The 12054-nt window shown below is 30.6% G+C and overlaps 1 protein-coding gene across 1 annotated transcript in view; it reads left to right on the top strand.

The window, feature by feature from the left end:
* The first annotated feature begins 1082 nt into the window (after positions 1-1082).
* Positions 1083-12054, top strand: part of LOC122500348 — an 84448-nt gene continuing 73476 nt past the window's right edge. Inside the window, exon 1 of the mRNA XM_043609244.1 lies at positions 1083-5348. Coding sequence (XP_043465179.1) covers positions 4457-5348 — 892 coding nt within the window. The 5' untranslated portion in view covers positions 1083-4456. The remainder of the gene's footprint in view (positions 5349-12054) is intronic.

Genomic DNA, 12054 nt, shown 5'->3' with positions numbered 1-12054 from the left:
TTGTTTTTCCCAAAAAACCACTAAAATTGGTTGCAATTTGTATGCATGTATGTATTTGGGTGTATAATAGAGGACAATAGTGTGAATGGTCTCATCGACGCTGATTGGATCAGTTCGCATATAGTCGCAACCTCAAAGTTGTGCGGCAATATGCCTAATAATGCAACTCCAAACCCCTTCAAGACATCCCGCAAGCCGCAAATCGTAATAGACAACCTCCTTCCAAATTGATTGGAATAGACATCAGTAATTTCACTTCGTAAAGCCATCATGATGATTGCGGTCTGATGGTATAGTTTCGATGTCGGTAAATTCGAAAACAACAACGAGCGATGGATGATAAACGGTAAATAGCAATAAACGGCAAATGCTCTCTCGTTCTCAGCAAATAGCTTTCAATAATAAATCGTTGCCAGCCGTCCAGCGGCATTCGTCGGGCCACCCCATTCCAACTCTCTATATACTCTTCTCTTCCTGCCAACCCCCTCGAAAACAGTGTTAGTGGCAGGAGAATTACGTAAATATCATGGTGGTAGTAGCTGGCACAAATATACATCGTGGTGGTAGTATCAAGACGCATCATGGTGGTAGTGGAGTGCTACTAGTATTAGTAGCAGCAGAAGCAGAAGTATTAGCGGCAGTAGTATTAGTAGCAGTGGCATCATCATCTATGGTGGTAGTAATGGAAACAGAAGCATCAATAACTGGTGGTAGTGGGTACACCTATAACACTGGCAGTCGGTACGCGCGAGCAGTTAGCGAGAGTAGGAGAACGCGCGCCGGCCGTTAACTCCTCACCCTCACTAACCCCTTTTCCCCCTCGATCTACCCCTCATCCACGAGCATCACAAACCTCTCCTCCGCCTCCGCTTATCCCCCTTTTCGCTAAACCCTTATTCGCAGTTGCGCCCGCAATACCCGCGGCGATTTGCCCCTAAAGCCCCCCCCTCCCTCCCCTTGGCCCACCCCCGCGTTCAAACGATGCTGTGCCGTGCTTTCCTACCGCCATCACCTCCCCTCCATCCCCCCTCTCTTTAGTACCGTCAACCCGCCATTACCACCACCCGCTCGTTCGTCCGTGTACCCTAAATCTCGCGACAATCAGTCAGTAATCGGGCGTCAACGGGCTCGGGCTAGGACGCGCGCGCGTCTCTCCCCATCTTTCTCTCTCTCTCTTTCTCTATCCATCTCTCTTCATCCCGTATTTGCCTTTTTAAAAAAACTTGAGAGAGAGAGAGTATGTGTGACACCCGAGTCTATGGCTAACTAACGACCCCACTATCGTTAACTGTCCATGAAACACGTGCTGCTGCTACTGCTGCTGCCGCTGTTTTTTCTGCCGGTTTCCTTCTCTCGACATCCTCCCCCCTCCCTCCCTCAATCAACCCCTCTCTCTATCCAATCAAGCCAGTAAGTAACGCTTCGCGTGCGCACGTGGTTCCGCCGGCTTGTCTCGTCGCGGATGACCTAATCATTGACAATTATGTTCTTGGTGATCAGTGACGATTTATCATCTGCTTTTCGAGCAGATGAGAGAGGGTGTTGTTCCTCCTCCTGAGAGCCATTTCTCGCTTTCTTTAGATCCACTTGATGGAATGTACTCTCTGCCATATGTGATTCTTTACCAGTGATGTGGAATTTTAAAAAGCATTCTGAGAAGTGATTTGTGAATTGGTGATTTTGATTCTGGATCTGGTTATGTATTGAATCGAGGAGAATCTAATTAGTTGTAATTCAATTAAGATTGGATATTTTCGGAAGATTGCAGATCAATTAGATTGTAGTTCGATATGGTAGATTATAGTTTAAGATGCATTAGATTAGTTCAAGATGCATTAGATTAGTTCAAGAAGCATTGAATAGTTCCAGTTGCAGTAAATAGTTCAAGAAACATGAATAGTTCAAGAAGCATTAAACATTTAAAGATACATTAAATATTTAAAGATACATTAAATATTCTGTGCACTAAAATAGTTCAAGAATTAAATAATTCAAAATGCATTTTATAGTTCAAGATGCATTAAATAATTCCATAAGAATTAAATGATTCTAAAAGAGTTAAATAATTCCAGAAGAATTAAATAACTTCAAAAAAATTGAATATTTAGAAACATTCAATATTTTAAGATGCATTAAATGGTTCAGAATTCATTTAGAGAATTATTTTTGAGGATAGATTCAGAAGATTATTGTTCGGCAAACATCAAAAAGGTTGTTGTTTCGAAAATATTCAGAAGACAATAAGAAAATTGTCGTACAGAAAATATTGAAAAGAGTGTTGTTTGGGACAAATTTTTAATGTTCAGAATACATTTAGAACATCATTATTTAAAATACATTTAGAAGATTATTGTTTAAACTTCAACGAGAAGATTTTTCAAGATTTTTCAAGATTTTTCAAGAGTTTCAAGATACATTCAGAAGATTAATTCAGGATACATTCAGGAGAATTAGTTCAGGACACATTGAGAAGATTTGTTCAGAATACATTTGGAACATTTGTTCAAGATACATGCGGAAGATTTGTTCAGGATACATTCAGATTATTGATGGAAACATATTGAGATTATTGATGGGAATATATTGAGATGATTATGTCAAGGACATATCGGCAGGATTTATTACATCAGTTGGACAACGCATCATTAGTGATGGCACTTGTGCTGCGATTTATCTAAAAATTGTTACAATTGATAAAAAGTTTTCGATATTAGTGGGGATTTATGAAATATTCAGTTATCTTCTAATTTCTTTTTCATAAAGATTGAATTTAGAACGAGCAGCAATCGACGTCGACCTTCCGATTGGTTTTTGTAACTCCAATATCCGATCAATATTGAATATCAACAGGACCTGGTATTTCAACAGGTTCTAAAAACCCACTGGGATTTAATATTCTAGCAGAGGCTGATAAGATATTAATACAGAGTGCTGTCATATCAACGGGAGCTGGGAACTTAACAAAAAAAGCGAAACAAGAAAGCTAAATTATTCCTCACTCTTGAGGAATGTAGTTTTATTGGAAATCGGAAATATTCCCGAATTGGTGATTTTTTAATGGAATTAGTCAGTATTAGTAGTAATAGTTAGTAATGACAATTGTAAAACAATAGTAATAACAAATTGGTTCAACAATCGGTGCAATAATCGGTTCAACAATCGATTCAATTATCGCTTCAATAATTGGTGCAATAATCGGTTCAACAATCCGTACAACAATTTGTACAACAATCAAGGTAATTTATTTTGAATGATCTTTTTTTGTCAAAATAGTTGAGTGATTCTCCTAAACAGAATAGTACTAATGTATCAAGAGTGATATTGCAGATCCGTTTACATTGCAAACAAAGGAAATGAAATGTTTAGAATTCAACATGAGTAATTCGTAACAAAGGGAAAAATGAATTTGAAATATTTAGGGGAATGTGACAAAACGGATCTTGAAAAGATGTTTTCAGTTGATTTCAAGATTAATAGCAGTCGTGAAATGTACTTGTACTGTGTTGGAAGGTCGTGTGTAAACTCAAAAGAGAGTTGGGGATATTAACAAAAAGGAAATGAGTGCATCGTGTACAAAGTGTTGTGTTCAGAAATGGACTTGAAGCCCCAAAGTGTTGTTAGTGACACCTGTTGACAAGAAAGTCGAGAGGGATGTGCGTTCATCGCGATGGGATAAGAAGGTGATGATGAGAAATTTTTTCTCAAGTATGTATTTTAATTAATGAAAAGAGAGAATAAAATAACTACACGATTTTAGTAAAAATTTTTGATATAAATTGTAGCGGAGAATTGTAGAGAAAGAGAGAGAGAAAGGGAATTAGATTGATCGATCAGGAGCCCTAAAGTGGTTCGACAAACAAGTTGAGTTTGAGTACTTGGCAGACCTTTGTTCGTGATATTCAGCATTTGAGCGTTATTACAGAGAGAGAGACCCCCACCGCTTTTCTACTGCAAGATTTAATTAAGCTCGGCAGATTCAGTGTCGCGGTCGGCCTCCTGGGAATGGACCCACGAAGATCCCTTAAAAAGCGAACTTACGAGGGGAATTTCATCCCTCGATTTTGTCGAGAAATTCATAGGCGCGTCGTTTGGAATGGCTTATCAATGAAATTAAATTACCACAGTAAGAGCAGATTAAATCAATAGCGACCAGAACCGGGGTACACTATAATCGAGCCGTCGATAAGTCGTCTCAGTTGAATTAATCGTGTAAACATTAAACGCGCAAGCGTTTCGTGTGTTCGATCTGATAAAGTTAACCGATCGAGAGCCACTTAAACCCATCCATTAAACTCAAACTGCACGTAGCTAGCTGGAGATTTACTCTAGGCAAACCGTCCTACAATTATGTAGTAGGTGTACGAGAAATAATTTCGCTTCGGCTAACGGTGAACTCTAAAATCGCCCCAGTTAGCCTCCCCCAAGAAAGTAATATCGCCGATGTCCTCGTCGCAAGATGGCAGAAACCGATAAGCGTAAGACAAACGATGACGAACCCAGTTCACCCCAAGAGACAATAATTTCCTGTGACAACAACAACGAGACAAAGACAAGTTCGCAATTCTTAAATAGCGAACGCACAAGGTGTGAATTAACGGTTGACGGTTCAGTACCGGTTGACAACCCCGGCACCACCATTAGGATCGGTTCTTGGCACGATCACGTGTACGCAACGCCGCCTCGAACCCCAACACCGCACCGAATCAGCGATATTCTAGGTTGGAGTAGACCCTCATCAGGAGCCACCAAAGGGCACATCTCCATAGGGATGGGCTCCACTAAGCTACTGGCTCCGACCCCCAGGAGATTTACCGGAAGTCCTTTAATTCGCGCTCCACTGCCTATTTATTCGCCCTTGCCGGCTCACTCGCCAGCCTCAATTCAAGGCAGTTTGACGTCTCCCCCATGTACGCCGAGTCCTGCATCTCCGCTCATGTCACCCTCATCAATCGCCAGCATTGGAATATCGTCGCCAAAATTACAGTGCTCTGAACAATTATCGAGGCAAAGTGTTACGGCTTTTCAATTGGCGAATGCCAATGACAATACATCGGCTATTCATCTTGATGAGATGAATGACGATAGGCCACTCAATTTGACGACCACTTCACGAGTCAGAAGTCCATCCACATCGCCGAGCTCGTCTATTCTCAGTGGACGCTCAGTGTACTCGAGGTCTTCACCTACCATGTTCCGTGAGCCGCAGACCGAGCCCTACATCCTCGGAGTTCACCGCAACCCACACCATGGCTTGTCTCATCAACCTTATGTACATAATGGAAGGCAGATTGTTGCTGACGTTGCTGCACCTGCCTCGTCTGGAAAAGGCATCAGATCCAGCGCTAAGGGTGAGCTTGTACAATTAATCATTTCATGCCATGAATATTATTGCGAATATTTAAATCTTCTTTTTTGTTGATCATTTCTTATGATTCTAGATTAGGAATAGTTGTTGGTAAATGCTTATCTGAATTTTAGATTTATGATGAATAAATTGATTGCTATTTTAGTGGCAAATAAATTGGTCCTTATTTAAGGAACAAAAAAAATGGTCTTTATTTAAGTGGCAAATAAATTGGTTGCTATTTGAGTGAAAAAAAAAATTGGTTACAATTTAAATAAAGAATAAATTGGCTGCTATTTAAATAGGAAACAAATTGGTTGCTACTTGAGTGGCAGAAAAAATTGGTTACTATTAAAGTAGAAAATAAATTGGTTGCTATTTAAATAAATCGGTTGCTACTTAAGGGGAGGTTCTCATTGCAGAGGCCAAAATAAACACAAACTTTGACAATTTTTTGCAAAGAACGGCTATGACTTAGCGATTTAGTTTTTTTTCTAAATAAAGATACATTCTTGAACTTTTACAACATATATTTCATTTTCAAAAAAATGCAAAATGGCGGCCAATATGGCGCATCTAGAAAATAATGTTTTTTTAAATAAGGAAAACGGTGGGCATTCTACACTGCGCAATTTTTAGTCTAAAACAGAAACTCAAAATTTTTTATAAAGATGACATCCTAAAGAATAGGTTATACCTATAAAATAGTTAAAAAGTTAACAAAATGACAAAATGGCGGACACATTTTTAAAAAAAACTGCGTTTTTGCATTATTTTTCCATATTTGACCTCTTGTAAAAATCTGTATTGTTAACAATTTTATCATATTATAGGTATAACCCCTGTAGAATTTAGTTACCTTTAATAAACCACAAACCCGAAGTTGATTGATTAAATAGTTTAGACGCTACGATGCCCACCAGTTTAAAAAATCTTGTTTCGAGAAAAACGCGTTTAGCTTGAAAAACATTTTTGTGCAATAATTGTATTCTTTGCAATTCTTTGTTCAATTTGCGTATATGATAAATATCTATAGGTATTTAGGGTCTCTCTTTACGATTCTGAGGTCAGATTTGCAAAATTTTTAAAAATTGATGTGATTTGCCTGACATTTGTTACTTAGTGCTCGGGACGTCGGTTAGTTCAAGACTCTATAAAATCGAAAATATTCTTCGGATCAAAAAATCGGTATACACACATATTCTACATATATATAGCTTTCAAAAAATACAATAAAAAAGAAATCAATTTTTTTGACTCCCGCGATGGGAACCTCCCCTTAACTGGAAAATAAAGTAGTTACTATTTAAATAGAAAATAAGTTGGTCTTTATTAAGGTAACAAATAAATTGGTTGCTATTTGAGTAGAAAATAAGTTGGTTGCTATTTAAATAAATAATTAATTGGTTAAGTTTTAAGTGACAAATAAATTGGTTGCTATTTAAATAAACAATTAATTAGTTAAGTTTTAAGTGACATATAAGTTGGTTGCTAACTAAGTTGCAAATCAATTGTTTGCTATTTAAGTGACAAAAAAATTGGTTACTATTTAAATAGAAAATAAATTGACTGCTATTTAAATAGAAAATAAATTGATCGCTATTTAAATAGAAAATAAATTAGTTGCTACTTAAATAGAAAATAAATTGATTACTATTTAAATAGAAAATAAATTGGTTACCATTTAAGTAGAAAATAAATTGGTCTTTATTAAGGTAGCAAATAAATTGGTTGGTATTTAAGTATAAAATAAGTTAGTTGACATTTAAGGAACAAACAAATTGGTTTTTATTTAAGTAACAAATAAATTGGTTGCTATTTAAATAAACAATTAATTGGTTAAGTTTTAAGTGACAAATAAGTTGGTTGCTAACTAAGTTGCAAATAAATTGTTTGCTATTTAAGTGACAAAAAAATTAGTTACTATTTAAATAGAAAATAAATAGGTTGCTATTTAGATAGAAAATAAATTGATCGCTATTTAAATAGAAAATAAATTAGTTGCTATTTAAATAGTAAATAAATTAGTTGCTACTTAAATAGAAAATAAATTGGTTGTTATTTAAATAGAAAATAAATTGGTTGTTATTTAAATAGAAAATAAATTGGTTGTTATTTAAATAGAAAATAAATTGGTTACCATTTAAGTAGAAAATAAATTGGTCTTTATTTAAGTAGCAAATAAATTTGGTTGCTATTTAAGTACAAAATTAATTATTAATTAATTAAGAAGCAAATAAATCGGCTGCTATTTAAGTGGAAAATAAATTGGTTATTATTTAAATAGAAAACAATTAGTTGCTATTTAAATAGAAAATAAATTGGTAGCTAGTTAAGTGGCAAATAAATTGGTTGCAATTTGATTGGCAAATAAATTGGTACTAAAAAATTAGTAAATCTTTACTAACAATTTATTAGCAGAAATAAATTACTAAATAAGTATCTAATTACAAGACTATTGAAATAAATAATTAAATAAAAATAAATACAAATTTAATAAATAAATTAATTAATAAATTCATAAATATTAAAATATATAAATAATAAAATAACTATACGTAAATAACTTAAAGGTTTAGTTGTTTATTTAATTTACTTGTTTAATTAAACAAGTAAATACTAATAATAATTATATATAATAATACAAAAAATTTGTTTGTATATTTGCTAAAAAATATTGATTCACATAATCTCGAATAAAAAAAATGTAGCTCAACAAATATTTGTGGTTTTAGGTGAGCAGGAAAAATTTCAATTTAAAATAAAAGCTATTTGTGAAAAAAATTATTGGAGATATATTGAAGTATTTAATTTACATTCGCGTAGTTGCATCCATTTTTTGTGATTCGATACTTTTATGATATGACTTTTTTTGTTTTCCAATATAAATACGTACATACATAGTTATATTGACTATCTATTGTCAACTAAATTAACAAATTTTCATGGGTTATTTAAAACCCACCTGTGGATAAGTTTTCAGTATCTGCATCAACAGATGATAAAGAATGTATGGGACGCGTGTATATATTATGTAAATTAAAATAGTTGATAAATTTATTAAATAACAAAATTTAATGAGATATTTTTGTTTTCATTTTAAGAGAAATTTTCATTCTCGTAGATATTTTAGAGAGTTATTTATTTTTTCCTCCCTTTAACATTGTTGTATCATACATGTATATGTATATATACGCTTTTGAAATGAAATGTTGTTAATGTGATTTGTTTTAAAATCAATTTATTCGTGCGGTGTGCTTTCAATAAATTTTGAGAGAATTCGTTGGTACAACAATAATATCCTCAATATACAGGATCTATTGATATAAAAATTTAATGCTATAATACCTCCATTGATAAAACAATCTGTTGATATGTGAATATAATAATTTATTCTTTATGTGTATAGTTATATATTTGTGTGGTATAGATATATATGTTGTAAAGAGCTAAAACACTAAACACACTTCAGTTGCAAGCACTCTCTGTTTTTCGAATTTTATAGCTTTTATGGTTAACAATACTAAATTTAAATACCCTTTTAATACGATAATAATAAACGAACTGGAAACCAGCATTATCGAAACATATATTTCGATTAAAAATTCATAACTCTCTTTCTCTTTTCATTTAGAAAAGGAGGATAAATTTTATATATTTTTTTAATTAAAAGATATTAAATACGTGAAAAATTACAATTTTTATCAAAATTAATTTCTAATGACCAATTTAACTTTTTTTGATCCGTTTTTGCTTTTTATTGAAAAATTGTGAAATCTATTTTTAACATTCAATTTACAATGTTTCCATGTATTTTTAACTTTATATTTGCAATCTGTCAATTCATTTTATATATAATTTTTTTTTTTAAACTGTGTTGAAACATAAATATATTCTCGGTTAATTGAATTTTTAATTACAGGAGAGAATATTGTACAAAAAAAAATTTTTTTGTTGTGAATGGCATCGGGAGTTGGGAGTAAAGTTTTTAAATTAAAAATCTAGATTTTAAAAAAAGGGAGTTAATATTTTAGTAACGAAAGGATTCTATAAAAGTCGCCCGATTTTGGAATTATAATAAAGAGAGTAAAAATTTAAATATGGTTAAAATAAATGAAAATAAATATTGTATTAAATATGGTTAATTATATTTGATAGTAATTGCACGATGAATATTTATAATATGAGTTATATTATCCATAAAAAGCATGTGCCAATTTCGTCAAAATTTCCATTGATGATGGCTATAAGGATAATAGATTTATTGAGCATTAATTGAACCCTATAACTTATAATAATGGTTTACTGAACGCTTTTACAAAATCTGATGTTTCCTATTATGCAAACAATTATCCGGATTTCGAAAATTACATTTTCGACCGGTGAATTAATTGTGTACAATGATTCAGGAGAATAATTCACCGTTTATGTGAATATCTCTTTTTTAAGAGATATTTCTCTTTTAGAGAGAAACGAAAAAAAAAGAATATGAAATCGTTTATTTTTTTTTCTCTTTAGTGTTTTTCTAGAATAGTAAAAGTTCTTTTCACTGTTGACTTTATGTGGGTAATATTTTTTTTTACTCTTCTCACTTGAGACGTGTCATAGGGAAAAAATATCACTTCAATTTTACAATCCGTTTGTAATAGATTCTCAAGCATATTTATGGAAAAGAAGACAAACAATTGGAATAAAAATTTGTCTAAAATTTATATTTTTGTATTTTCAATTAGATGGAAAATAATTTAGAATTTTTTTTTGACATTTACGAAAATAATTGAACTTTGGAGAAGAATTTTGTTATTTATAAAGATAATTGGGTTTTTTGCGAGAATTTTTTTCAAATTTTGAACATAGTTGAATTTTATAAGAAGAATTTTATTTTTTTTTGAAGAACTATCATAAAATTATTACTTGTAAATTATTTAATGAATAATTTTACTTAAATATTTCAAAATTAATTGAATTTTTAAAGAGTTACGTTTACAATATTTCTGAATAATTGAACTTCAAAAGGTTTTAATTTGAAATTTTATGATTGTTGAAATTCAATTATTTTCAAAAATAATAAAATTCTTCGCAAAAATTCAATTATGTTCAAAAATTTTTTTAAATCCTTGTCAAAATTTCAATTATTTTTATAAATAATGAAATTCGCCTCTCTGAAATTCAATTATTTTCAGAAATTTTAATAAAACTCTTGGTAAAATTTCAATTATTTTGAAAAATTCTCCTCAATTCAATGATTTTTAATATCTACTATTTTAATAAAATTTTCCAAAAAAAATCAATTATTTTTAAAAAAATTTGATAACAATCTACGCAAAAATTCAATTATTTTTATAAATAATAAAAAAGTCAGAAGAATTTAAATTGCAAATTTACAAAATTTACAAATTTTTTTGTAAATTTCTTCACAATATTTCCATTATTTTCCTGAACAATAAATTTTTTTGAAGAGATTCAATTATTTTCTTAAATAGTAAAACTCATCGCAGAATTTAAGTTATTTTTAATTCAATTTTAATCAAATTCCTCGAAAAAATGTAATTATTCTTAAAAATTTTATTAAAATTCGTCAAAGAAATTCAATTATTTAAAAATTTGTTGATAAGATTCTTTATGAGAATTTAATTTTGAGAAACATTCAATTACTCAATAAATTATTTATTCTTGTATCTAAATAATTGAATTTTTGTAGAATTTTCTAATAAAAATTGATTAAAAAAAGATTTTTAGTTAAAATTTTAGATAATAATTGAAAATTGAAATTAGGGCAAGAATTTTTTTTACATTTACGAAAATAATTGATCTTTGAAGAAGAATTTTGTTATTTATAAAGATAATTGGGATTTTTAAGAGAATTTTTTTTCAAATTTTGAACATAGTTGAATTTTATAAAGAAGAATTTTATTTTTTTTTTTGAAAATAATTGAATTTCTGCAATTATTTGTAATTTCGCCAAAATTGAATTCTATTAGTGTTTTGAACAAAAATTTAAATTAGAAAATTTTTAAATTCTAAAATTATTTTTAAAATTGTTATTTTTATTAAAAAAAAAGGTAGTAAGAACTAAGAAGTTAGAATTGTTGCTAGTAATAATAATAATGAAAATAATAATATTAATAATAATTATTTATTATTCAGTTTATTATTTTCTGTTAATTAATTCTGTTTTATTAATTATTATTCTTTAGAATAAATTACTTGTTTTTTACAATTATATAATTTTTCATCACAACTAATTAATTTTTTAATTTTAAGCAGTTAAATAATTGTTTTTTAAAATTAATTAATTTTTTTTCGAAGAGTTAATAAAGTGTCATTTATAATTAATCAATTGTTCTTTAATTAGTTTGAGAGGATAAAAATCTTATACCAATTAAATTAAATACGTTTAATTTTTTTTTTTTTTTTTTTTTTTTTTTTTTTTTTTTTTTTAATGAAGTAAAAATTATTTCACTTGTAGATGTAAATAAATTTTTGTGGTTGATAAACTAGTTGAAAGAGGGGGAGAGAATGAGAAATCGTCAATTAAAAGTATTTAGTGCGTCAGTGGATGCGGTTAGTTTCAGTAAGTCATGTCTTATAATCGATAAGTTTGATTCGTGGAATCAGAGTTAACGAGAAGAGGGGTTTATATTGTCGATTGAAGACTTGGTAACAATATTCTCTTGATTATTTCGAAGTAGTTTACCAAACCCATTGAT

This window comes from Leptopilina heterotoma, unplaced genomic scaffold (assembly GCF_015476425.1).
Source record: "Leptopilina heterotoma isolate Lh14 unplaced genomic scaffold, ASM1547642v1 Lhet_183, whole genome shotgun sequence".
Taxonomy (NCBI): domain Eukaryota; kingdom Metazoa; phylum Arthropoda; class Insecta; order Hymenoptera; family Figitidae; genus Leptopilina; species Leptopilina heterotoma.
Note: the sequence above shows the minus strand (reverse complement) of the source record. Positions and strands in the feature narration are given on the sequence as shown.